The sequence below is a fragment of the Pithys albifrons genome, chromosome 28 (assembly GCF_047495875.1).
Source record: "Pithys albifrons albifrons isolate INPA30051 chromosome 28, PitAlb_v1, whole genome shotgun sequence".
NCBI lineage: Eukaryota > Metazoa > Chordata > Aves > Passeriformes > Thamnophilidae > Pithys > Pithys albifrons.
Window position 1 is genome coordinate 691,311 of NC_092485.1, and position 27,682 is coordinate 718,992.

Below are 27,682 nucleotides of genomic sequence, written 5' to 3' on the forward strand. Positions count from 1 at the left end.
AATGGGGTGTTAGAACCCACTGTGTCCTCTTGGGAATGGAAAATGGGGTCCTTTTATCCTCTGCATTGAAGGTGGAGACCTGACAGAGCCTTCCAGCATCTGAAGGGGCTCACAAGGAATCCAGAGAAAGACTATTCAGCAGGACCTGGAGTGAGAGGACAAGGAGGACACTGAAAGAGGAGGAATTTAGGTTGGATATACAGAAGAAAATCCTCCTTGTGAGGGTGGGGAGGGGCTGGGATGGAATTCCCAGAGAAGCTGTGGCTGCTCCATCCCTGGAAGTGTCCAAGGCCAGGTTGGATGGAGCTTGGAACAACCTGGGCTGGTGGGAGGTGTCCCTGCCCATGGCAGAGGTGGAACTGGATGGGCTTTAAGGTCCCTTCCCACCTAAACCATTCTGGGAGGGAACTGGTGTGGCTGGAGATGTGGTGGTGTCCTCCAAGCTCAGCTCTGGCTCTGGAGTCCCCGGGGATCCCTGGACTCAGGACTGTGCTCAAGGGGCAGGTCATGGATTCACAGCTGAGTGAGGAGGAGCAGAATGTGGGGCTTGGACACTCCTCCTGCTTCCCTTTAATCCCTCATGGTCTGAGCCAAAGCAACTCCTCTAATATTTCAAACAATGTAAGAGAGCAGGTTAAGGTGGGATGTTGGGAAGAAATTCTTTCCTGGGAAGGTGACCAGGCCCTGGCACAGGTTGGGCAGAGCAGCTGTGGCTGCCCCATCCCTGGGACTGTCCAAGGCCAGGCTGGACAGGGCTTGGAGGTGTCCCTGCCCATGGCAGGGGGTGGAATTGCATCTCTAAGATCCCTTCCAACCCAACCCATTCCATGATTCCACAATCAGATACCAGAGCAACGTGGTGACCGATCCCTCCAAACGAGGGGAGCAGCAGCCGGGAGGGACCCCCTGGGACTGCCCTTTTGGGGCATTTGGGGGGTTTAACCCCCTCCCCCAGCCCAGCCGAGCCCACCCGCTGGTGCCGGGACTCGGCGCTATTTTTTCCCGACTCCAGACCCTCCCTCGGAGCAGGGGGCCGGCCCGGCACCCCCCTTTGACGTGCAGCCCTGGTGACTCAAGCCTGCGTCAGGGGCTGCGTGTCCCTTCCCATTGAGTGATTTTTAAATTTTTTTCCCTTTTTTTTCCCCTCTAATCGCTCTCCCTTTATTTATTTATTTGCCGGAGCCGAGCCGAGTTACCTCCTCCCGGCGAAGGCGAGCGGGGCCGGGCGAACCCAGCGCGCATCCCCCGGGCGGTGACGGGGCGAGGGGGGGACACGGAGCGGAGCCACCGGTACCTCGGGGGCTGCATCGCCGCGCCGTGCCGAGCCGTTCCCGGGCACTGCCCTCCTTTTCCCGGTCCTCGCCGCTCCCCTTTGCCCGGTTTCCCGCAGCACCGGGAGCCTCGGAGCGGCCCCGCCGCCGCCGTCCGGTCTCGCCCCCGCCCCTCGCTCCGGTGTGGGGGATCCTGCGTGATTTCTACCGAGGATTTGCGCCGTTCCCTCCGGGATCGGGGCGGTTTTTCCCGGGATCGGAGCGGGTTTTCCCGGGAGCGGGTCGGTTTCGTTCTCGCCGCAGCGCCAAGGTAAGGATGCTCCCGATTTCCCTCTCCAGGGTCCCACTCCCCGAGAACTCCCCACATCCTCGGGGGCTCCCGGTTTTGGGTGCCCACTCCCTGCCGGGGGTCTTTTGGAAGGGAAGATGCTCAGGGACAGGTCGGGGGGTTTAAGGAAGGGGCGTCTGAGCCTGAAGGCATCAGGCGTGGCCCTAAGGGTGGTGGCATCCGGGGCTGGGAGGACATGGAGAGACAGCAAATGGCTTCAGCCACCCCGGGGAGGGGCTGGGGGGTCCCTGGGGGGTGGCACTGGGTGTCTGCCCGGCTCGTGTTGGTGGGGGGCTCATCCCCTTTGAGGATGGGTGGAAATGCAGCCTCCAGGTTGACCTTGACAATAACATTGGGAGAGGAGAAAGTGTTTGGCCACGTTGAATATTTTAGTCCTGGCCCCTGAAGTGGCGTTGGGGGTTATTGCCCCTCCTTTGATTTATTTTTGTGCTGCTCCCCGAGCGTGGATGGTCAGGTTTGAGTCAGAAACCTGGGGCTTGGGGTACTGGTTTTGTGAAATCCCCAGTATGGGGATGCAACAAAAAATGTGCATTTTGGGCTTGGCCAGGTCCAAATTTCCATCACTTTGGGGACGTGGGACTTAAACCCGCTGGGAAATCTGCTCCCAGTTCTTTGTAGAGGGGCCAGAAGGTGAAATGCTGGTTCCCAGATCATGCCTTCTGTCTGAGGCACCTGAGCTTGGAATCCAGCAGGAGCTGATGCAACTATTTCTGGTCTGGGTAGGAAAAAACCCGGAGCTATTCTGGGCAGGGCGGAGAGTTTTGGTGAATATTTCTCCAGAGGTGTCAGGACTAGGTCAAGGAACCTGGCAGGGCTTTGGCTGCAGCTCAGCTGCTCTGAGGGAAAGAAAATGTGGGTCTGAGCTGCCCACTGGGATAAACTGGAGGTGGATCCTCTAAAGTCAATAGGAATGAAAAGGTTGGGTTTAAACCCAGGGTGACTCCACTGGGACTTCAGGCTTGTAAAGGGCAGGGAATGAGGAGTCACGAGGATCAAATTTACCCTAAATCAGACACTGACCTGCAAATCCAGGTAAAATCACCCCTTGGGAAAAGAGGTTCCGTTCCCCCATCCCGGGCTGCATTTGGAATTGTTTGTTTACAAACGTAGCAGCAGTTCAGGAACTACAACAGGGCAGAGCAGCACTCAGGGTGGCATTTGGATGCTTTTGGGGATAAATCATGGCTGGTTTGGGGTTAAGCCACCAACCTTTGGCTGGAGTGGGTGAGTTCCGAGACATCGTTGAGATCTAAAGTGGGAAAAGATCATCTGGTGAATCAAACGGAGCCCTGGAGGGATCATATGATGGTTGGTTTGCTCTGGTGTCACGTTATTGCAGCTGACGTGGGTTTTCATGATCCCAAACGAGACAGGAAAGGAGCCCAAATCCGATGAATCAACGAGCTCAGATGCTTCGTGACCAACCCAAGTGCCAAGGATGGCCTCCCTCAGGGTCCCTCTCACGACCTGTCGGCAGAGAGCTCTTTGCAGGAGGTTTCTTGGCACCTCTCGAGGAAAAGAGTCACTGTAGGGTGGGAGAAACCTTGGGATGGGACAGACACTCACCTGGCATGGAAAGGGCACCCACGAAGTGGGAAGGGCATTGACTTCTGGGATGGGAAGGGCATTAAATTCTGGGGCGGGAAGGGCATTGACTTCTGAGGTGGGAAGGGCACCCACATCCAGGGTGGGAAAGGCAGCACCAGGTGGGAAAGGCAGCACCAGGTGGGAAAGGCAGCACCAGGTGGGAAAGGCACTACCAGGGGGAAAGGCACTACCAGGTGGGAAAGGCACTACCAGGGGGGAAAGGCAGCACCAGGTGGGAAAGGCAGCACCAGGGGGAAAGGCAGCACCAGGTGGGAAAGGCAGGACCAGGGGGAAAGGCAGGACCAGGGGGAAAGGCACTACCAGGTGGGAAAGGCACTACCAGGTGGGAAAGGCAGCACCAGGTGGGAAAGGCAGCACCAGGGGGAAAGGCACTACCAGGGGGAAAGGCACTACCAGGTGGGAAAGGCACTACCAGGGGGAAAGGCACTACCAGGTGGGAGAGGCACTACCAGGGGGAAAGGCACTACCAGGGGGAAAGGCAGCACCAGGTGGGAAAGGTGCTCAGTTCTGGGGTAGGAAGGGCTCCCACTTCTGAGGTGCCAAAGGCATCCTTTGGGTAGGAAGGGCACTCACTTCTGGAGGGGGAAAAGCACCCAGTTAGGGTGGGAAAGACACCCACCAAGTGGGAAAGACACCCAGTTCTGGGATGGGAAAGGCACCCACCAAGTGGGAAAGACACCCAGTTCTGGGATGGGAAAGGCACCCACCTCCGAGGTGGAGCAGGGGCTGGAGTAGCCCCACCTCTGCTTTCCTTTAGAGGAACTGGGGGTTATTTATAACATCTGGGTGCTTTGCTGGCAGGAGCTGCTGGGGTGGGTGTGAGGCAGAAGCGGGGGCAGCTCTGATTCATGGCAGCTCCTGGGTCATGGTGCTAAAGCAGGACGAGGTTTTGTTTGCACGGGAAGGATGCGAAGAACCTGCAGCTGCTCCAGCCGGGAAGGGCCAGTCTGGCTCATGGAGCTGCTCCAGGGTGTGAGTTTGGCACCCTGTGCTATCCCATCTCTGGGTCACGGAGCTGCTCCAGGATGAGGGTTGGGCTCCCAGCAAAGCTTCTCCTGTGCTCTCCCATCTCTGGCTCATGGAGCTGCTTCAGGATCCAAATTTGGCTCCCAGCAAAGCTTCCCCTGTGCTCTCCCATCTCTGGGTCACAGAGACGTTCCAGGACATGAGTTTGTCTCCCAGCAAAGCTTCCCCTGTGCTTTCCCATCTCTGGGTCACGGAGCTGCTCCAGGATGAGGGTTTGGCTCCCAGCAAAGCTTCTCCTGTGCTTTCCCATCTCTGGGTCACAGAGACGCTCCAGGACATGAGTTTGGCTCCCAGCAAAGCTTCCCCTGTGCTCTCCCATCTCTGGCTCATGGAGCTGCTCCAGGATGAGTTGGGCTCCCAGCAAAGCTTCCCCTGTGCTCTCCCATCTCTGGGTCATGGAGCTGCTCCACGATGAGGGTTGGGCTCCCAGCAAAGCTTCCCCTGTGCTCTCCCATCTCTGGGTCATGGAGCTGCTCCACGATGAGGGTTGGGCTCCCAGCAAAGCTTCCCCTGTGCTCTCTCATCTCTGGGTCACGGAGCTGCTTCAGGATCCAAATTTGGCTCCCAGCAAAGCTTCCCCTGTGCTCTCCCACCTCCTCACCCAAAGTTTGTGTCTCCCCAGCCGTGGGATGTGAGGTGTGAACACACCTGGTAGCACTGAGTCACCCCCACCGTGTCCCCTAATTAGCCAGAGCTCATTAGCAGGGCTCATTATAAAAAGGGGAGAATGGGATGGCCCTAACAAACCCCTGGCAAAACCCTTCTCTGTGGAGCCAGAGGCTGAGCAGGGAGGAGCAAACCCCAGCATGGAATAGGTTAAGCTGGAGGTGTCTGGGAGCAGCCTGGGCTGGTGGAAGGGAATTTTGTGTGGCAGGAGCTCCGGGAAGGACCTTGGAGCAGGGCTGGGGGCTCAGAGCTGCAGCACTTCTGCAAGAGTCTCCTCCTGGGGCTTGCAAGTGGAGCCTGGATGCTGCCAGGAGGATCCTGCCCTTGGTTTCTTGGGGCTTGGAAGAGTGGGGTGCTTCCCAAGAGTGGGATGTCTCCCAAAGGACTGGCTCTGCCAGGGAGATCCCTCTCCCCCTGCAGGGGCTCTCCTGACCATGGGTAGGGCCTGGAGGTGTTTTCCCCTTGGTTTTGGGGTCCTTCCCTTCGCCCTTGGCTGTGCAGGACAGAGGGATGATGGGAGGGATGATTGTTCCTTCCCTCCCCTCTCCTTCCCTCTCGCTGCTTCCTGGCTGACCTTGGATCTGTCCCTTCTCTTCCCTGCTCCACTCTGCCCACCTGCACTGAGCACCCGAGGGCAGGATGTCCCTGGTTCTGGGGAGCTGCAAAAGGATGCTCAGAGCTCCCAGCCCAGTCCTGAGGGTGGATTTCCATCTCCTGAAATCCCTCTGTGCCTCTGCCCCTCCTCTCTTCTCTGCTTCATGACCTTGATGGGGTGAGCTGGACCTTCCTGGGGAGCTGATCCTTCACCAGGAGCTTCACCAGGAGCATCTTTCCGAATCCTTCAGGGGATTCATGTGGCAGCTGAGTGCAGCAGCTGAAGGGGGAGAGGTGGCAGGGCAAGGGAGGGACCATCAGAGGGTCTCCAAGGGTTTAAATATTAAGTCTGAACTCACCCAGTCTCACCTTGTGGTTTTTTCCTGTCTCAGCTTCTCCTTCATTGACCCAAACAGGGGATAAATGTAGAATTTGGACACAGGGGAGGAGAAATCTCTCCCTGTCCCATCCTTTGGACCCCCAGAGCTGTTGGGGGCTGCTGTGAATCCCTCTCTCCACCCTGCCTGTCTCTGCATTCCCAGGCTCAGCTGAAAGCTTTGCTGACATGTTTCCAGCCTGATAATTGCTCCCAAGATGCCTTCCCAAGAAACCAAGGATGGGCTGAGGCAGGACACGTGGTTTGGAACAGCCCTCCTGAACCATCCCTGGTGCTGCTGGCAGGGCTGGGGGACGTGGTGCCCTTGCTCCTGAGGGGCCTGCACTCTTCCCAAACAGCAGCTTCTCCCCAGTGGATGTTTTTGGGAATGGGGGGAGCCTCTGGGCTGGGATTAAATCCATCCCTGCCCTTTCACAGTTTATTCCATGGAAAACTCTGTGTCTTGGATCTGCTGCAGTGGTGGCTCCTGTGCTCAGTCCCACGGGATATGGGGCTTGTGGATCCACCTGGACAAGTCAACAGGGATGGGAGGGAGTCACCTGGATGGGGAGACATGGATGGGGAGTGTCACCTGGATGGGGGTCATGGATGGGGAATGTCACCTGAACAGGGGGCCATGGATGGGGGAGTGTCACCTGGATGGGGGACACGGATGGGGAGTGTCACCTGGATGGGGGACATGGATTGGGGAGTGTCACCTGGATGGGGAAATATGGATGGGGGAGTGTCACCTGGATGGGGGACATGGATGGGGGAGTGTCACCTGGATGGGGGACATGGATTGGGGAGTGTCACCTGGATGGGGGATATGGATGGGGGAGTGTCACCTGGACAGGGGCTATGGATGGGGAGTGTCACCTGGACAGGGGGATATGGATGGGGGAGTGTCACCTGGATGGGGGCCATGGATGGGGGAGTGTCACCTGGATGGGGGGATATGGATGGGGAGTGTCACCTGGATGGGGGTCATGGATGGGGAATGTCACCTGGATGGGGGACATGGATGGGGAAGTGTCACCTGGACAGCAGACATGGATGGGGGGGTGTCACCTGGACAGGGGCCATGGATGGGGAGTGTCATCTGGATGGGGGACATGGATGGGGAAGTGTCACCTGGACAGTGGACATGGATGGGGAGTGTCACTTTGTGCAAGCTGGAGCTCCAGGCCCAGCCCAGGAGTCTGCTCTGGAATCAGCGTTTAGGGAACGGTTGGTTTGAGAGAGGTTGGACATGAAGGAATCCACTGGGACCAGAAAAGTGGGAATCCTTACCCTCTTAGGGACAGGGCATCCCAAAGATCTCCTCTTGGCATGAGGAGGTGAGTTATCTCCAGGGACAGCCCCAGTGTGTCCCCTCATCACTCCACGGGATGCGTTGGCTGCACTCAGAGCCACCAGTACCGACCCCAGCACAAACTGGTCCTTCCCTGCTCCTGCTGTGGGAAAAGCCACGTTCCCTCTCCAGCTGGGTGGCATCAGCACTGGTTTTACCTGGCAAAGCCCCGGGCTGACAGCACAAGTGAGGTTATTGCTCTGAAAGACCCTAATCTTGCCTTCTAAAGAGAGAAAAAATGCACATTTCAGAAAATTAAGGTCATGAGGACTAAGTAAACAAGCTGAACCTCCATCTGTCAGGGCAAGGGTTTTCTCTCTCTCTGCAGCCCGGAGAGCTCCTGCTTGTCAGCTGATCTTGTCTTTCTCACGGGGTGGTTGTTATTTTTGGCAGCTGAATTTTTGATTAAATTCCCTTTTCAATCAAAGAAATGAGTGGAAATACCTTTCCCAGATGGATTTGGATTGTGCTTTTCAATTTGAGGGCTGGGGACCTTGGGGCTGCTGAACAAGCTGGGAAAGGAGTAGGCAGGGCCCTGCTGACCTTGCTTTCCCTGGATCCTGGCCCTGTGCCGGGTGGGTTGGTGGCTTCCTGCTGGTTCTGGCAGGGATGAACCCACAGTTCTGGCAGGGATGTGGGTGGGAAAGGTTGGGTGTGCTCATGGCACTTCTGCTGGGAATGATCCTCTCTCCTTCAGGCCTGGGCAACACCCTCATCCCCAGGCTGGGGCTGAGACTGCAGGATGCTCCCTAGAAAGCCGTGGGGATGCTGTGCCAGAGCCATCCCAGGAGCAGGATTTGGATCTGGGCTGTGGTTCTCCCCTCTGGTTTAACTGGGATGCACCTCCCATGGGGAGGAAGACTCATCCCTCTGCTCCTTCACCCTCATCCCAGTGTCCAGAGGGTTCTTGGCCCAGTTAAACACCTCTGTTGATCCCCAAATCCATTGGGAATGTTGCTGTTTGGAGGATCCTCTGAGAGCCTCTGGGGCTTTGGAGGTGCTGGAAGGACCCTGCTCCTCCAGGACTTGCATTCTGCTGCCTCTCAGCCCCTCAGGGTAACTCTGGGGGGACCTAAACTGAGCTTGGGATCCAGAGGGGGATGTCTTGGGGTCTGTCCTGACTCCGTGGGGCTGGGCTGGCTCAGCACCCCCTTCCCTGGAGCTGGGCACCTCCGGGGGGCTGAGCTGTCCCAGGAAAGCCTTTGGAATGCTCTGACTGTGGGATCCTGAGGTCTGGGGGCTCAGCCAGCTCACCCTTGGCCTTCTTGGCTCTGTCCTTAACATGAAGAGATACTTGAGGATCAATCCCAGTCCTTCCCAGCACTTCCCAGTCCTTCACAGTGCCCCTCAGCCCTCCCCAGTGCCCTCCAGTTCCTCCCAGTCAGTCCCAGTTCCCCCTAATCAATCCCAGTCACCCCCCAGTTCCCTCCCTGTGCCCCCCAGTCAGTCCCAGTTACCCCCTAGTGCCCCCCAGTCAGTCCCAGTTTCCCCTAATCAATCCCAGTAACCCCCAGTTACCCCCCAGTGCCCCCCAGTCAGTTCCAGTTCCCTCTAAAAAATCCCAGTCACCCCCAGTGCCCCCCAGTCTCTCCCAGTGCCCTCTCAGTTCCCTCCCAGTTTCCCCTAGCCAGTCCCAGTCCCCCCAGTCAGTCCCAGTGCCCCCCAGCCAGTCCCAGTTCCCTCGCAGTGCCCCTTAGTCAGTCCCAGTGCCCCCCAGTGCCCCCCAGTCAATCCCAGTTTCCCCTAATCAATCCCAGTCACCCCAAGTGCCCTCCCACTTTCCCCCAGCCAGTCCCAGTCCCCTCCCAGTGCCCCCCAGTCAGTCCCAGTGCCCCCCAGTCAGTCCCAGTTCGCTCCCAGTGCCCTCCAGTCAGTCCCAGTTACCCCCCAGTGCCCCCCAGTCATTCTCAGTTCCCCCCAGTCAGTCCCAGTCACCCCCCAGTTCTCCCCAGTCTCTCCCAATCCCCTCCCAGTCACCCCCAGTGCCCCCTGGAGTGCCCACTGGAGCAGCCACTGAGCAGCCAAGGAGCAGCAAACACCCCCTGGGAGATGCCCCCAGGTCTGCCCAAATCCACGCAGAGCCCGCTCCAAACCCGATGGAAATCCCGGCGAATTCCCGGCCCTTCCCCACCCTTCCCATCCCGCCCGAGGATGCTCCAGCCAAGGGCAGCCACGTGCCCGTGCCCGTCCCCACCGCCGGGAGCGGTTTGTGTGAATGAACCCTCGTTAGGAAATTAAACATCGCCAGCCCAGGCTGGAAGGGATGATTTAAAAGGATTCTCCGGAGGAGCCGGATCCAGGGAAGATGCGGAGCCGAGACGGTTGCCTGGCAACGGATGCAGCCGACGGCCGAAAATAGACTTTTTCTTTTTTTTTTTTCCTAGTAGGAACAGGGCCTGGCAAAGGGAGAACTTTCTTCAGGGGTGAAAAAACCCCAAGGTGAGGGTGAGGATGAGGGTGAAGGAGAGTTCCTGCTGCTGCTGCTGCTGCTGCTGCTTTGCTCCACACCAGGACTGCAGTGTCCTGGTTGGGAATGGGCTTTGCTGCCCAGGCTGAATCTTCTGCTGTGGGAAGGGTTGGGATTGTGGGTTGAATTGGATCAAAAAAGTGTGTCCAAAGGCAAGAAGAGCTGAGAATTGCTCTGGAAAATGGTGGAGGCAGAAGGGGCAGGGGAAGGGCCACCCTGCATTATCCACCCTCCATTATCCACCCTCCAACATCCATCCTAGGAGAGATGAGGGTTGGTTTTCCTCAGGCCGAGGGGTTGTTTGGGCACTGTCACCTGTGAGATGCCACCCAACCTGGAGGCCTTCTCACCCAGTTCAAAGCTCCTCCAAGGCCCAGGTGGCATCTCACAGGTGACACTGCCCAAACAAACCCTCAGCCTGGGAAAACCAACCCTCATCTCTCCTGGGATGGATGTTGGAGGGTGGATAATGCAGGGTGGATAATGCAGGGTGGCCCTTTCCCTGCCCCTTCTGCCTCCACCATTTTCCAGGCAGCCAAAAATAGACCTTTTCTTTCTCTTCCCTAGTAGGAACAGGGCCTGGCAAAGGGAGAACTTTCTTCAGGGGTGAAAAAACCCCAAGGTGAGGGCGAGGGTGAGGGTGAAGGAGAGTTCCTGCTGCTGCTGCTGCTGCTTTGCTCCACACCAGGACTGCAGTGTCCTGGTTGGGAATGGGCTTTGCTGAATCTTCTTCTGTGGGAAGGGTTGGGATTGTGGGCTGAATTGGATCAAAAAGGTGTGTCCAAAGGCAAGAAGAGCTGAGAATGGCTCTGGAAAATGGTGGAGGCAGAAGGGGCAGGGAAAGGGCCACTCTGCATTATCCACCCTGCATTATCCACCCTGCATTATCCACCCTGCATTATCCACCCTCCATCATCCATCCCAGGAGAGATGAGGGTTGGTTTTCCCAGGCTGAGGGGTTGTTTGGGCAGTGCCACCTGTGAGATGCCACCTGGGCCTTGGAGAAGGTTTGAACTGGGTGAGAAAGCCCCAAGGCCCAGGTGGCATCTCACAGGTCATGTTGCCCAAACAACCCCTCGGTCTGGGGAAACCAGCCCTCATCTCTCCTGGGATGGATAATGGAGGGTGGATAATGCAGGGTGGCCCGTCCCCTGCCCCTTCTGCCTCCACCATTTTCCAGAGCCATTCTCAGCTCTTCTTGCCTTTGGACACACCTTTTTGATCCAATTCAACCCACAACCCCAACCCTTCCCACAGCAGAAGATTCAGCCCGGGCAGCAAAGCCCATTCCCAACCAGGACACTGCAGTCCTGGTGTGCAGAAAAGCAGCAGCAGCAGCAGCAGCAGCAGCAGGAACTCTCCTTCACCCTCACCCTCGCCCTCACCTTGGGGTTTTTTCACCCCTGAAGAAAGTTCTCCCTTTGCCAGGCCCTGTTCCTACTAGGAAAAAAAAAAGAAAAAGTCTATTTTTGGCTGCCTGGAAAATGGTGGAGGCAGAAGGGGCAGGGAAAGGGCCATCCTGCATTATCCACCCTGCATTATCCACCCTGCATTATCCACCCTCCATCATCCATCCCAGGAGAGATGAGGGTTGGTTTCCCCAGGCCGAGGGGTTGTTTGGGCAGTGCCACCTGTGAGATGCCACCTGGGCCTTGGAGAAGGTTTGAACTGGGTGAGAAATCCCCAAGGTTGGGTGGGAGATGGCCAAGCTGCCGGGCCAGGGTGGGTCATTCCTTTGCTCTGTCAAGACCCCTGGGGAGCAGGGATAGAGAGGATGGGAGAGGAGGAAACCTGGTTCTTCAGCAGAGCCATTTTTCCAAGGTGAGGTGAAGCACCACAATCCCAGCTGGGTTGGAACCTGCCAGTCCAACCCCAGTTCTCCCAGTATAGAGAATCCCAGGATCCCAGCAGAGCAGATTCCCACAGTGTTCCTATGATTTTCCAGGTGGGGGTGAGATCTGTGGGGCTGAGCTGGGCTGTGGGAACCCCCTGAGATGCCTCCCTGCAGGATCAGCCCTCCTGGCCCAGGCTGGGAAGGTGCAGGGGCCAGGATTGATGGCTCTGCCTTGGCCTCTGCTGTTTTGCAGCTGTTATCTGCTCTAAAGCTGCCTGGCAAGAATTCCCAGCAGGCTCCAAGGCTTTTAAGTCACTCCTGATAATGTCCCAGGATGGAGAGATATCCTGGGTGTTTGTCACTGTCCCCTGAGCACTTGTCACTGTCCCCTCAGAGCTTCCAAGCTGATTCTGGGCTCTGCCAAGGGCCAGGAGTGGAGGGAGCAGGACAGGGAGGGCAGAGCTGGGTTTGGTGTCGTCCCCTGGGGGGGCTCAGCTGCTGCCTGAGAGTGTCACAGGGGAGAAAAGGTGTCACACTGATGTGAGTCCCTCCATCAGCTGTCACTGTCCTGTGGAGCACAAGGGAATTCCTTGCTGGGGGTCACTGGGGGCTCTTCTCCATGTGTTTGTCCACGAATGAGAGAAGCTGTGGCTGTCCCACCCCTGGGAGTGTCCCAGGCCAGGTTGGACAGGGCTTGGAGAACCCTGGGCTGGTGGGAGGTGTCCCTGCCCATGGCAGGGGGTGGGATGAGATGAGCTTTGAGGTCTCTTCCAACCCAAACCATCTTGAGATTCCATAAAGCTCCACTAGGGAGCTGCTCCTGGCCCATCCTTCATGGAGAGGGGGACCCTCCTTGTCCAGACAAAGGACCCCAAGGCATGGGGTGATGCCTTGGGGTGGATTCTCCCTCAGTGCTGCTGATTCCACCAGAAGATAAAACAAACCCAGCCCACCCCTCTAAACCCCTTTTCCCCCCCAGGTCCTGCTGATGACGAGGAGGTGAGGCCTGAGCTGTAGCTCACACCGGTGCCGTTCCCTGTGGGGGTTTCATCTCCTTCCCTCATCCCACCCCACCCCGGGGGACCACCTGGAGCCGTCCCAATGCCCAAGAACAGCAAGGTGACCCAGCGGGAGCACAGCAGTGAACATGTCACCGAGTCAGTGGCCGACCTGTTGGCCCACCAGGAGCCTGTGGACTACAAACGCAGCGTCCTCAACGTGACAGGAGAGGCCTGGGACAAGCAGAAGGAAGGGGATGAGGACCTGGATGCGGAGAGACCTGCCTGGAACAGCAAACTCCAGTACATCCTGGCCCAGATTGGATACTCCGTGGGGCTGGGGAATGTCTGGCGCTTCCCCTACCTCTGCCAGAAGAATGGAGGAGGTGAGATATGGGGCAGAGGTGGGGTCAGCCCTTGGAGAAGGGAGTGTGGACCAATCCTACCTCTCTGCACATCGGGGTGTGGATGCTGGGCCAGGACAGAGGGTTTTTGGGGCTCTAAAATGGGTTATTTGGGCTCTGAAGGTGGAAAGGGGCAGCCAGGAGTTGTGCTGAGATGTTGGAACCTCCTGGACAGCCTCTTTCCAAGGGCTGTCTACCCACCCACTCCAAAGTCAAGGCGAGTCCCAGAGTGGGAGCCAGGACTTTTTGCTGCAGCCCCCAATTCCTGTTGGGGCAATTTGGAAATTAGGGAAAAATGGGAAGAAACAATCCCTGCTCTTCCTTGTGTCCTGAAGCCACACTGGATAAAGAGGGAAGAGTGTCCCTCCATTTCCCTGTGCCTCAAAGCCACAATGTGTAGCCATCCTGTCCCCTCATCCTGCCCTGACCCTCCTCCTTGGGCTTCCAGAGACAGCCCAGATGGCCAAGTCTTGTCCAGCTGAGACCCACCACCCTTCCTGACCCTGATGATCAGGTGGGTTCCTCATCATTAACCCAAACCAGCCCCTTCCCAGTGGTGTTGAAGGGATTCAGGGCCAGCCCAGCGCTCTCCTCGAGCATTCCCTGTTCCTGGTGCTGAATCCCTCGTGCCCCTGGACCCGCAGCTGGAAAACCTGCAGTGCTCTGAATAATTAAAACATCTCCTTGTCATCATCTGGATGAGTCATTCTGCCAAATGAGCAGTCAGACTTTTCCCTTTTCCCTTTTCCCTTGTCCCTTTTCTATTTTCCCTTTTCTTTTTTCCTTTTTCTTTTTTCCCTTTTCCCTTGTCCCTTTTCCTTTTTCCCTTTTCCCTTGTCCCTTGTCCCTTTTCCCTTGTCCCTTTTCTATTTTCCCTTTTCTTTTTTCCTTTTTCTTTTTTCCCTTTTCCCTTTTCCCTTGTCCCTTTTCCTTTTTCCCTTTTCCCTTGTCCCTTGTCCCTTTTCCCTTGTCCCTTGTCCCTTTTCCCTTGTCCCTTCTCCCTTTTCCCTTTTCCCTTTTCCCTTTTCCCTTGTCCCTTTTCCCTTTTCCCTTTTCCCTTGTCCCTTTTCCCTTTTCCCTTTTCCCTTTTCCCTTTTCTCTTGTCCCTTGTCCCTTTTCCCTTTTCCCTTGTCCCTTGTCCCTTTTCCCTTGTCCCTTTTCCCTTTTCCCTTGTCCCTTTTCCCTTTTCTCCCTTCCCTTTCCCCTCCCTTTCCCCTGTGGGGAAACCGAGGCACAGAGCTGGGAACCGGTTTGAGCAGCAACTCCTGAGCTTTGCTGAGGTTTTCCTTTACCCCAAGTGACACCATCTGCCCGTGCCATGGGGCAGACACCGATTTCCTCCCCTTTTCCCTCCCTCTTGGCTGGGATTCCACCCGGGCTGTGGCCAGACGGATGCAGGAAGTCGGGAGGGATGGGCAGAGCATTCCCAGCCGAGGGAGGTGGCGGCGGCTGCTGCTTCTCTGCTGCTCCTCGAGCAGGTGCCTGCGGGGGAGGGCGGCTGTGCTGGGAGCACGATGGGCTGGAGCCAAATTCCCAGGACTCGGTGTGCCAGGAGCTGGCACAGACTGGCCCTGGTGCTGCCGAGCTCGGTGATGCACAGCCTTGAGCCTGTGCCCACCTTCCCAGACATCACAGCAGGAAAATCTCCAATACTGGACACATTTCCATGTGAACCTGTCCGTCTGTGTCAGGTTGAGATGTCCCAGGGGACATTCCAGAGATGGCGTTCTCGCGGTCCTTCCAGAATTCCACTGAACTCCAGCTCTTCTCCTTGCCCTCCTTTCCAGCCACCCCGAGCTGTTGCCTCTCACTTTTTCTCCCCCAACACGCCGCGTTTGCTGCTCGGAGCAGCATCAGCTGCCCCAGGTCCTGCTCGGGGCCAGGAGGTGGGGGCTGTCACCCACCTTGTGACAGTGCGATTGTGGTGGTGTCAATCCAGCCAGGAATTTTCGCTGCCTTTGGAACGTCTCCTGCCCCGCGGGAGGCAGCCCCGCGCTCCCAGCCGATGCTCGGCTCCTGGCAGGAGGGCGAGCATCGTTCAGCAGCTGCAGCGTTGAGTCATCGCATCCTTCACGGTCACTTGGTTGTGCTTCGGGAGCCGCTGATGCCGCTCCAGCCTCAACAATTAGAGGGAGATTAAGGGAGTTTTGAATCCGAGTTGTTCCTCTTTCTGTCAGAGGACTTTGCTCTGCTTCTGGAGGGCCCAGTGGATGCTGCTGTTTGGGGTGGGGTTGTCTGGGAGGTGTGTTGGGCCTCGGACAGGTGAGCACAGGCAGGACCTGTGGGGGCAGGAGGGCTCCTGCCTCCCTGTGTGTCCGAGATGGCCGGGAATGTGGTCGTGTCCCCATGGATTGGCTTGTGGAGGTGTCTCCTTGCACATGGGTTGGTGTGTCTGTGGTTTCAGGAGGTCTTTGGGTGCCTTGGGGTCAATCCCACCTGTCCCCACACCGGCAGAGGAATCCTGTACTCTTCCTTTCCTTCCACACACATGTGTGTTTGCTCCTTTCCACAGCTTCTCTGCAGGCAAGGCTCTGATCTGCATTCCCAAATCATGGAATCATGGAAACATTCAGGATGGGAAAGCCCTCTGAGTGTCAGGTCAAATACAACCCTGCCACGGTCACCTCTAACCCGTGTCCCCAGGTGCTCCATCCATGTCCTTTTTAACCCCCTCCAGGGCTGGTGACTCCACCACTGTCCTGGGCAGCTGTGCCAGTGCCTGCCCACCCTTCCCATGAAGAATTTTTCTCTAATATCCAATCTAAACCTCCCCTGGTGCAACTTGAAGCTGTTTGCCAACAAACCAGTGAATGAGGCAGAGCCTGTCCCTGCCTGTCCCTCCCTGCCCACTGTCCTTGGGAACAGAGAGATGGGCCCATGACAACCTTTCTCTCCCCTTCCAGGTGCCTACCTGGTCCCATATCTGGTCCTGCTCATCATCATTGGGCTCCCCCTCTTCTTCCTGGAGCTGGCAGTGGGGCAGCGGATCCGCAGGGGCAGCATTGGAGTCTGGAATTACATCTGCCCCCGCCTGGGGGGCATTGGCTATGCCAGCTGCCTCGTGAGTGCACCCAGGGGACCCCCCAGACCCGACCTTGGGCTGTGTGGGGTGGAACTGAACCCTGAGGGGCCCCATGGGGAGGTTTGAGTGGTCAAGGGGTGTTTTTCCAGCTCCACTCGTGGGCTGGTTTGGGGGTGGTCCCAATTCTGAGCTCTGCAGCCCCACAGGAGGTTTGAGAGGTCAAGGGGTGTTTTTCCAGCTCCACTCATGGGCTGGTTTGGGGGTGGTCCCAACTCTGAGCTCTGCAGCCCAACAGGAGGTTTGAGAGGTCAAGGGGTGTTTTTCCAGCTCCACTGTGGGCTGGTTTGGGGGTGGTCCCAACTCTGAGCTCTGCAGCCCCACAGGAGGTTTGAGAGGTCAAGGAATGTTTTTCCAGCTCCATTCAAGGGCTGGTTGGGGGAGATGGGCCAACCCCTGACCTGCAGCCCCACACTCTGCCCAGTGGGAGCCCGAGGACGGTGTCCCTGCTCTGATTTGATGCCATGTCCTCCCTCCTAGGTCTGCTTTTTTGTGGGTCTGTATTACAATGTCATCATTGGCTGGAGCATCTTCTACTTCTTCAAGTCCTTCCAGTACCCTCTTCCCTGGAGTGAGTGTCCCCTCGTGAAGAATGGCTCCGTGGCAGGTAAGGACAGCCCTGGGGTCAGGGGGTGCTGGGCTGGGTGGGAGCAGCTCCCAGGGAAGGGGGGGATGGGGGACATGGAGACCCCCAACATCTGTAGCTGTCCCAGGAAGGCTGAGGAGTCTCCTGGGGCACTGAGTCCTCTCTGCCCCAACTGAACACGTGGAGAGCTTTCCCTTGGGTTGGATGAGGGTCTCCTGCACTCTCTGTCACGCCTGATGGGATGTGGTGCCAGTTTGGGAATCCAGAGTGTGGATTTTCCTCAGTGCTCCAGGCCAGGATCTGATCCAGGATCTGCTCCATCTGTGCCTGACCGTGACACTGAGGGAGGCAATGGGGTTTAATACCATCCAAGCACCTCCTTGGGACACTCGGAGAGCTTTTATAGCAAACTCAAATGTATCTCCCTGTATTTAACATCTCATTTTCACCTGGAAATGGTTTTATGTCCTGCTAAAAGCAAAGCCCATTAATTCCTGCCCCTCAGTTTCCAGAGGTCCCTCCCTCCCCTGGCTGACTCCTGTGAGTTTTGGACGTTACATCAACCTCAAGAGATGGTGGGGGACTCTTCCCCAGACCCCTCACACTCTCCTGCCTCTACTCCTTTGCAGTTGTGGAGACAGAATGTGAGAGGAGCTCGGCCACCACCTACTTCTGGTACCGGGAGACCCTGGACATCTCCAACTCCATCTCGGAGAGTGGGGGACTCAACTGGAAGATGACCCTGTGTCTGCTGGTGGCCTGGAGCCTTGTGGGCTTGGCCATGATCAAAGGCATCCAGTCCTCAGGGAAGGTGGGTATTGGTGGCCACCTGAGCCTGGCTGGGCTCTGTCTTGGAGGCAGGAACCTCCTGGATTAGACTTTCCTTTCCTTTGGATGTCAATTGTCTCCTTTGACACTCGGTTTCAAGCGTTCCAAGGGCTCTGGAAGCAGGAGGTGGCCAGGGGAGGATGGAGGCCCTTCCTTCTGCTCTGGGGTGGCTGTGGTGTGCTGTGTTCCCTGGGATGTTCACACCCACCCCTCAGTTGGGGTCACCCCTGGGGAGGTCCCAGTATAAGATCAAAAGAGGGTGTAAGGAAGAGGTTTAGTCCAACTGACACCTCCAGCCAGGGCTCCACCAGGGCAGCAAATCCACCTGAGCTTCAGCATTGGGAACATCCTGCTCCGAATCAGAACCCCGGGTTCTTTGTTTGCCTGAGGAACAAACATCACCCTGGGATGGGAAACGGTGGGTTGGACAGGGAGGTGGCTGGGTGGGCACTGAGGCTGTGCCCCTGTTGGATCCCTCTTGCTCCAGGTGATGTACTTCAGCTCCCTCTTCCCATACCTGGTGCTGGTTTGCTTCTTGGTGCGGGGACTTCTCCTGCGTGGGGCAGTGGATGGGATCATGCACATGTTCACACCCAAGGTGAGAGCCCCCCAACCCTAAACAGGTTCTCCTCCTGGCTGGTCACACCCTGTTTTCCCTTAGTTTGATTATTTCACTTATTATTTCCCTGTAGTTCCCTTGTTGTCCTTACCCACCCCACCACCCCAGAGATCCTGACAGATCATCAGCACCCAAACTTTAGGGTGTGGCCAGGACAACCAAGAGCCTCCCAAACCCTCCCTCAGCATCACCCCCATCTCCCTCAGCTGCTCACACCACAGTGGGGCTTGTGGAGGTGCCCAAGGCCATATATAAATATAAAGACTCCATGGAAAGGCTCTGCCTGGCAACAAAACCTCTGCTGGTGGGATGTCCCTATTAATTAGGCAGCTAATTAATTAATTAAGCAGAGATGTAGATGAATCAGCTCAGCCAGTGAGGCTGTTGGAAGATATTAATTATGGGCTCTTGATGGATGGTGCTGGGAGGCCTCCAGGCTGCAGCTCTGGCTCCTGGGAGAGGGTGGATGTGGTTGGGGGGATCAGGACCTAAACCAACCCCCCCAGGCAGGATGTTGGATTTCCAGGTGCTCTGGAAGCAGGAAGGATGGAGACACATCAGTGGGTGGATTGTGGTTCCCTGGGATGAGGGGACAGGGACACCACTCCCCAAGGTGTCCACTGGGACGTTGTTGGGCTTTGCACTGGGAGGTGGAGCACCCAGTTTGGGCCCTGGGGAAGATGGAGCATCCAGAGACAAGGTCAGGTTTATTCCTCATCTCTCCATGCCTCAGTTTTCCCCTCTGTGGGAAACAGAAGGACCTGTGAGTGCTGGGTAATGACCTGATCATCGTGGATCCTGGAAATCCCAGAATGGTTTGGGTTGGAGGGGACCTCAAAGATCATCTCATTCCACCCCCCATCAACGCTGCTCCAAACCCAGCCCAGCCTGGAGGAACAGCAGCTTTTTAATGGAGCTCTGGCTCCATTGGGATGAGCTGTGGAGCCTCCAGACCACTGAACTTCTTCTCCTGTCTTCCTCCCAAGCTGGACAAGATGCTGGACCCCCAGGTGTGGCGGGAGGCAGCCACACAGGTGTTCTTTGCCCTGGGCCTGGGCTTTGGGGGAGTCATTGCCTTCTCCAGCTACAACAAGCAGGACAACAACTGCCACTTCGACGCCACGCTCGTGTCCTTCATCAACTTCTTCACGTCCGTGCTGGCCACCCTGGTGGTGTTTGCTGTGCTGGGCTTCAAGGCCAACATCATGAACGAGAAATGTGTGGTGGAGTAAGAGCTGGGTTTAGTTTGTTTGGGGTGGGGTGGGCAGGGCTTTGCTGCTGCTGGTTGTGGTGGGTCTGGAGGTAGCGAAGGGCTTTGTTGGACACAAACCCAGCCCAGTCCTGATGGTCAAGACTTGCATTTCCAGAGATACCCCACTGAGGGAATTGGGCATTCTGCTCCTCCAGCCTAAAATCCAGCCCTAAGGTGGGCTCTTAGTCTGCAGGTTGAAGGTAAATCCAACACATCTCACACCACCTGAGAGGTTCTGCTGTCCCTTAGGAACGCTGAGAAGATTCTGGGCTACCTGAACAGCAACGTGCTGAGCCACGACCTCATCCCACCCCACGTGAACTTCTCCCACCTCACTGCCAAGGACTACAACGAGATGTACAGGGTGATCATGACGGTGAAGGAGGGGCACTTCAAGGAGCTGGGCTTGGACGCCTGCCTGCTGGAGGATGAGCTCAACAAGGTACCTGGTGGCACTCCCAGGGGGTCACCTCCCCCACTGCCCCTCCCTGTGTCAATCCAGGGCACATCAATCAAAAAAAATACTTTTAGAGACCATCCAGGGATGGGGAATCCATATCCTTGTGGTTCCTCATTCCATGGGGAATCTATATCCCTGTGGTTCCTCGTTCCAAGGGGAATCCATATCCTTGTGGTTCCTCATTCCATGGGGAATCCATATCCCTGTGGTTCCTCATTCCTTGGGGAATCCATATCCTGTGGTTCCTCATTCCATGGGGAATCCATATCCCTGTGGTTCCTCATTCCATGGGGAATCCATATCCTTGTGGTTCCTCATTCCAAGGGGAATCCATATCCCTGTGGTTCCTCATTCCATGGGGAATCCATATCCTGTGGTTCCTCATTCCTTGGGGAATCCATATCCTGTGGTTCCTCATTCCATGGGGAATCCATATCCCTGTGGTTCCTCATTCCATGGGGAATCCATATCCTGTGGTTCCTCATTCCTTGGGGAATCCATATCCTTGTGGTTCCTCATTCCATGGGGAATCCATATCCTTGTGGTTCCTCATTCCATGGGGGATCCATATCCTTGTGGTTCCTCATTCCAAGGAGAATCCATGTCCTTGTGGTTCCTCATTCCATGGGGGATCCATATCCTTGTGGTTCCTCATTCCATGGGGAATCCATATCCTGTGGTTCCTCATTCCATGGGGAATCCATATCCTTGTGGTTCCTCATTCCAAGGGGAATCCATGTCCTTGTGGTTCCTCATTCCATGGGGAATCCATATCCCTGTGGTTCCTCATTCCTTGGGGGATCCATATCCTTGTGGTTCCTCATTCCATGGGGAATCCATGTCCTTGTGGTTCCTCATTCCATGGGAAATTCATATCCTTGTGGGTTCCTCATTCCTTGGGGAATCCATGTCCTTGTGGTTCCTCATTCCTTGGGGAATCCATATCCCTGTGGTTCCTCATTCCAAGGGGAATCCATGTCCTTGTGGTTCCTCATTCCATGGGGAATCCATATCCCTGTGGGTTTTCCCAGGCACAGTGGTCCCAGCTGGGGTGGGGAGAAGGTCTGTCCACAGCAAGTCTGGCAGGGTCATCACCAGTACCAGACTGGGGTTTCCTTTCCCTGAGGACTGGTTCAGTGAGGGATACCTGAGGCATCCAGGTGTCCCTGACATGTTTCTTCTCACCTTTTGCTCCTGTCTCCCCTCCACAGTCGGTGCAAGGGACTGGCCTGGCCTTCATCGCCTTCACAGAAGCCATGACCCACTTCCCAGCGTCGCCCTTCTGGTCTGTCATGTTCTTCCTGATGCTCATCAACCTGGGCCTGGGGAGCATGATCGGGACCATGTCGGGCATCACCACCCCCATCATCGACACCTTCAAGGTGCGCAAGGAGGTGTTCACAGGTGAGGGCCTTTCTCCTGCAGCTCCTGGGGAAAGGGTGGGAGGGGGCCTGGAGCGCTGAGGAGTCATTCCAGGAGAGTGTGGACATGGTGGGTGTGAACTGGGTCCTGATAATGCAAGACCTTGTAGGGGGCTTGGTTCCCCTCAGGGGGGTTTGCTGACCATGTCAGTGCAGGGAACAGACCTTGTGCAGGTCTTGATTCCCTTCAGGGGGGTTGCTGACCATGCAGGGAATGGACCTTGGGAGGTCTTGGTGCCCCTTGGGGGGGTTGCTGACCATGCAGGGAATGGACCTTGGGAGGTCTTGGTGGTCCTTGGGGGGGCTCAGCAGACCATGCCAATGCAGGGGATGGACCCTGGGAGGTCTTAGTGCCCCTTGGGGGAGGGGGTTGCTGACCATGCCAGTGCAGGAGATGAACCTTGGGAGGTCTTGGTGGCCCTTTGGGGTGTTTGCTGACCATGCCAATGCAGGAGATGAACCTTGGGAGGTCTTGGTGGCCCTTTGGAGGGGTTGCTGACCATGCAGGGAATGGACCTTGGGAGGTCTTGGTGCCCCTGAGGGGCTCAGCTGACCATGCAGGGAATGGACCTTGGGAGGTCTTGGTGGCCCTTGGGGGGGCTCAGCAGACCATGCCAATGCAGGGGATGGACCCTGGGAGGTCTTAGTGCCCCTTGGGGGAGGGGGTTGCTGACCATGACAGTGCAGGGAATGGACCTTGAGAGGTCTTGGTGCCCCCTGGGGGGGTTGCTGACCATGCAGGGAATGGACCCTGGGAGGTCTTGGTGCCCCTTGGGGGAGTTGCTGACCATGCAGGGAATGGATCTTGGGAGGTCTTGGTGCCCCTCAGGGGCTCAGCTGATCATGTCAGTGCAGAGAATGGACCTTGGGGAGGCTTGGTTCCCTTTGGCAGGGCTCTGCTGACCATTGCAGTGAAGGGAATGGACCTTGTGGAGGTCTTGGTGCCACTTACGGGGCTCAGCAGACCATGCCAATGCAGGAGATGGACCTTGGGAGGTCTTAGTGCCCCTTGGGGGGGGTTTGCTGACCATGCCAGTGCAGGGAATGGACCTTGGAAGGTCTTGGTGCCCCTTGGGAGGGGGTTGCTGACCATGCCAATGCAGGTGATGGACCTTGGGAGGTCTTGGTGCCCTTTAGGGGGCTCAGCTGACCACACCAGTGCAGGGAATGGACCTGGGGAAGGTCTTGGTTTCCCTTCATGAGGCTCAGCTGACCATACCAGTGCAGGGAATGGACCTTGTGGAGGTCTTGGTTCCCCTTTAGGAGGCTCAGCTGACCACACCAGTGCAGGGAATGGACTTTGGGGAGGTCTTGGTTCCCCTTTAGGGGGCTCAGCTGACCACACCAGTGCAGGGAATGGACCTGGGGAAGGTCTTGGTTTCCCTTCACGAGGCTCAGCTGACCACATCAGTACAGGGAATGGACCTTGTGGAGGTCTTGGTTCCCTTCAGGAGGCTCAGCTGACCACATCAGTACAGGGAATGTACCTTGGGGAGGTCTTGGTTCCCCTTTAGAAGGCTCAGCTGACCACATCAGTACAGGGAATGTACCTTGGGGAGGTCTTGGTTCCCCTTTAGAAGGCTCAGCTGACCACATCAGTGCAGGGAATGGACTTTGGGAAGGTCTTGGTTTCCCTTCACAAGGCTCAGCTGACCACACCAGTGCAGGGAATGGACCTTCTGGAGGTCTTGGTTCCCTTCACAAGGCTCAGCTGACCACATCAGTCCAGGGAATGGACCTTGGGAAGGTCTTGGTTCCCCACACGAGGCTCAGCTGACCCTGCCAATCCAGAGAATGGACCTTGTGGAGGTCTTGGTTCCCCTTTAGAAGGCTCAGCTGACCGTGTCAGTGCAGGGAACACACCTCATGGAGGCCTTGGTGTCCCTCGGTGGGGTTTGGCAACCATGCAGGGAACGGACCTTGTGGAGATCTTTGTTCCTCTTGGTGGGCTCTGCTGACCACCCCTGTTTGCTCCCCACAGTTGGTTGCTGCATCTTCGCCTTCCTGGTGGGGCTGATCTTTGTGCAGCGCTCTGGGAACTACTTTGTCACCATGTTTGATGATTACTCAGCCACGCTGCCTCTCACCGTCGTGGTCATCCTGGAGAACATCGCCGTGGCCTGGATTTATGGCACCAAAAAGTGAGGAATTTGTGCAGCCAAAGGAATAATTGTGCTGTGTCTCCTGGCTGAAAAAAAACCTCCTTCCAGCTCTTTTCCATGTTTTTTTCTAAAAAAAAAAAAAAAAAAGTGCAGTTCCCCTTGGTCCTCTGGCCCTGCCCTGGTGTGACCCAGGCCCAGGAGCAGGTTCTCGTGGTGGGTGTCTCCTGTTGGCTGTGGTGCTCTGTCACCTGTGATTACCCTTTTTTCCTGAGGTTTCCAGGTCCTTCTGGAATGACACCTCATTCTTCCCAGGGTTTTTTGCTATTCCTAAGTTGGCCAGAGCAAAGGATGTTCTGGATAATGCTCCAAAGACCTTTTCCTTAGGAGTTTTCCAAAATTCCTAGAGGCTTGAGGGATATTGAGTTGCTCCCCAGAACCAGCTGGGTTCTTCTTCAGGCTGTGCCTTGAACATAACTCACAGTGGGGGCTCCTGGAAGGGAGTTTCTCACTTGGAGGTGGGGAGAAGATCAGGATTCCATCCCTTTCCTGGCAGGTTCATGCAGGAGCTGACGGAAATGTTGGGATTCCGACCCTACCAGTTCTACTACTACACCTGGAAATACGTGTCCCCCATCTGCATGGCCGTGCTCATGACTGCCAGCATCATCCAGCTGGGGGTCAACCCCCCGGGATACAGCGCCTGGATCAGGGAGGAGGTGAGAACAGCCCCCCCTTCCCCAGCCCAGAGGTCGTGGCTGAGCTGGGGGGAGCTGCAACCACCCTGTTCCTCCCAGCTCTGCTCCCTCTCCTGGGGGACATCCTGCCCGTCCTCCTCAAACGGTTGGGTTTGTCCACTCTGCCCAGGTGTCTCCACCGTGCTGTGATTGTGGCATGAGGTTTGAGTGGAGGTTTTGGTTGGTCTCTGTGGGCAATACCAGGTGTTACAACCCCCTCCTGGGAAAGGAGAAGGGGGTAACTCAGGTTGTTATTTATAATTCCCTTTGGGGTGGGTTAAAGTGAAACAACACTAAATAATTGGTGTTTATTTAACAATTCTGTATAATGTGACATAGAAAATAACCTTAGTGGGGGGGGGGAAAGATGCACAGGGGGAAGAAAGACAGGAGAAGAGTCCAGGACAGCAAGGAAAGAGATGAGATGAGAACAGATGAGAATGTCACACAGTCACCACCCCGGGATCCAGCCTTGCATCTCAGCAATCCTGCAGGCGGTGGGGGCGAGGAACAGAACCCAAATTCCCAAAGTCACCAGTCCATTTATGTACCCTCGGCATGTCCTCTGCACCTCCCCCGGGGCAGGGGGTTGTTTTCCACGGGGTAGTGTGGCCAGCTGGGCTACCAACCCCCAGTATTCGCTGGGTTCATGTGGAGGGCAGGGCAAGGGCTCTTCTTGCCTCTTCAGGGCTTGAAGATGGGCCCCAACTGCCCATCGGGGTATAATGCATAAGCCAAAGGCCTGCAAAGTCTCTTGGAATGCAGAAATCATTAACCCTTTCAGTCTCTGACACCGTGTCCTTCCCCTCGGTTTGACACCAGGGGTGCCAGCTCCAGGCACCCCTGAGGATGGAGTCTGGCAGGAGGCAGCAGGAATTGTCTCACACTTCACTGTGGAGATGTTGAGGGCATCACCTTTGCTGTGTCAGCCTCTTGACATTAATACCTGTCCCTTCCAGGCTGCTGAGAAGTTCCTGTTCTACCCAACGTGGGCCATGGCCATCCTCATCTCCCTGATCATCCTGGCATCCCTCCCTCTGCCCCTGGTCTTCATCCTGCGGCAGTTCCACCTCGTGTCCGACGGTTCCAACGCCCTCTCCGTCACCTACAAGAAGGGTCGGATGATGAAGGACATCTCCAACTTGGAAGACAACGACGAGACCCGTTTCATCCTGAGCAAAGTGCCCAGCGAGACGCCCTCGCCCATGCCCACGCACCGCTCCTACCTGGGGCCGGGCAGCAATTCCCCCATGGAAATGAGCAGCGCTCCCAACGGACGATACGGGAGCGGATACCTCCTGGCCAGCACCCCCGAGTCCGAACTGTGATGCCCGCCCTGCCCACCACCCCCACCGGGAGAGGAGAGTGCTGGGTGGTGGATCCTGGCTGTCCAGGCAACGAGAAATAATTCATTAATAAGGAAGATGAAGAAGAAACCCCTGTTAAAATCGTAACCCAAAGCAGCCGTTTCTAAGGTGACACCGGGAAGGAGGGACTGAGGGAGGGGCAGGACTCCTCCGACAACCCTCGGCTGAAAGGCAGGACCCCCCACCCCGGGGCCGCCCCCGGGGAAGGGAGGAGGAGCAAGAGACGCTGCAAGACCTTTCCGAGAGCCGTTCTCAAACCTGAAGCAAAGAATCTCTCTTTTCTAAGCAGCTGATGGTTGGAACAAGGACCTGGAGGCAGGTTGGGAAGCCAAGGCTGCTCCCTCCTGTCTCCCAACGCTCCTCCCTCCCCGTCTTTGTCCTTTACCCGGGAGGAGTCATGGCCTTACTCCAACGAGCACAATTTAACCCTCGATGTTCAGAGCACAAAAAGGTGCTGTTGTTGTCACCATCGTTGTTGTTGTTGTATCTCCTGTAGGTTTTTATAGCTGTGGACACACCCAAATAACCCCCGGAATTCCCACCAGGGTTGGCAGGGAGCAGCACAGGGGTGGTTGGGATGGTGGATCCCTGGAATCTTTGTTGCCACCAGCATGGGGACAGTGGCTGGGGGAGGCCTGGAGATGGTGCAAACATGGGATGAGGTGGCAGCTTCTGTGCTGAGTGGCAGAAGGACCTCTGAAGTGATGGTGCTTTGAGTGTGTGAGCGTGTGAGGGGCTGGCTGGGGGTCAGGACCTCCCTCCTGGAGTTAGTCCTGATGTGTGGGATGCTCTGCTGAACCAAAATCCCTGGTGTGGGGATCGTCTCCTCTTGCTCCTCTTTTCAGATGTCCCAGAGGAGCTGTGGGACATCCAGTCCTCCCACAGTCCTGGTTTAGCTCTCAGGAAACCACGCCCTGACTTACCTCCTGTGCCCCCCCAGCTGAGGGGAGCTGGGCACTGATTCTCTCCCGATGTGCTGCCTCCATTTCTCCTCATTTCTCCTCATTTCTTCTCATTTCTCCTCATTTCTCCTCATTTCTTCTCATTTCTGCTCCTTTCTCCTCATGTTCCCTTTGAGTTGGGGGCTCCTGTTGCACCCCCACAGGATCTCACCAGCCTTTGGATGGGGCTGAGCAGATTCTGGGCACCACAGGTGTCCACAGCTCTTGGCTGTTGGGAGCCAGTGCCAGATCCCAGGTCCCCTCTAGTTCCTGATGAGGTTGGTGAGCCCCTGTTAGAGCCCAGGGGCCTCTGTTATGCCCATCAATGTTTTTTGGGGGATCAGATTGATGTGACTTCATGTTGTTTCTTCCCAAACTGTGTGGAAAAGGGTGGGATCTCCCAGCTCTGAGTCTCCCACACTGGGACTGAGGATCATTTCCCTGAATCCCAAGGGTACCGGTGTAACTTGGCACACCCTCCTAGTGGAACAGGGAAGCATCAGTCTGGTTGGACCCTCTTTCTCACTCAGCACCTTGCTGTGGCCTCCAAAAGCTGGGGGAGCACCTCATCCTTGCTCCTGCTGGGCTTGGGTCATGCACAAAGGTCCACGAGTCCTTCTGTCCCATCTCTTACTTTGATTTTGTTTGGGAGGTGAAGGCAGAAAGCCCTTGGTCCATCCACTACATCCCTGACTTCTCTCAGCATTCCTGGGGCCAGGAGGTTCCCCACAGTGACATCTCTTGTGGGTTGTGATCCTTAATAGTCCTTCTCCTTGGGCTTGAGTGGTGACCTGAGACTCTTCCTTGACAATCAGCTCAAGCTCTTCATCCAGTTTTTCTTGAGGTGGTTTATGGAGGTATGGAATGAGCCAAGGCCCTCAGTGATGGCTTTGAGAGGCACCAGATCCATGTGGTCCGGATCAGCCACGTTCCCCCTTCTCCATCCACTCCAACATCTTTCTCCTTCCCCTGTCCATGGAGGGGGACACAGAAACGTCCCCACTACACCATCTCTGGAAGGCAGAATCCCAGTCCTGGTGTCATTTCCTCCTTAATGAACATGTTCCCTCCCATGTCTATTTGGGTCCATCTTCACCTGACCAGCACAAGACAATGAGCCAAATTGTTGCCCAGCATCCCCTTCCTGATGCCACAGAGCCCAGGGGGGGATCCCCCTGCCCTCCCATGGAGTTAATGGAGTAGGACATCTCCCACAGCCCAAACTCTCCATCCCAGGACACCTCCCATGGTCCAAACTCTCCATCCCAGGACATCTCCCACAGCCCAAACTCTCCATCCCAGGACACCTCCCACAGCCCGAACTCTCCATCCCAGGGCACCTCCCA

General features: G+C 56.4%; 1 protein-coding gene across 1 annotated transcript; it reads left to right on the plus strand.

Moving 5' to 3' along the window:
• The first annotated feature begins 1,109 nt into the window (after positions 1-1,109).
• SLC6A17 (solute carrier family 6 member 17) lies at positions 1,110-27,682 on the plus strand. Its single transcript, XM_071578786.1, has 12 exons — positions 1,110-1,581; positions 12,525-12,929; positions 15,851-16,008; positions 16,507-16,633; positions 17,242-17,423; positions 17,928-18,038; positions 19,046-19,287; positions 19,561-19,753; positions 20,983-21,175; positions 23,174-23,333; positions 23,848-24,010; positions 24,988-27,682. Exons 2-12 carry the CDS (start codon positions 12,647-12,649, stop codon positions 25,354-25,356), a joined length of 2,181 nt encoding a protein of 726 aa, XP_071434887.1. The 5' UTR covers positions 1,110-1,581; positions 12,525-12,646; the 3' UTR covers positions 25,357-27,682.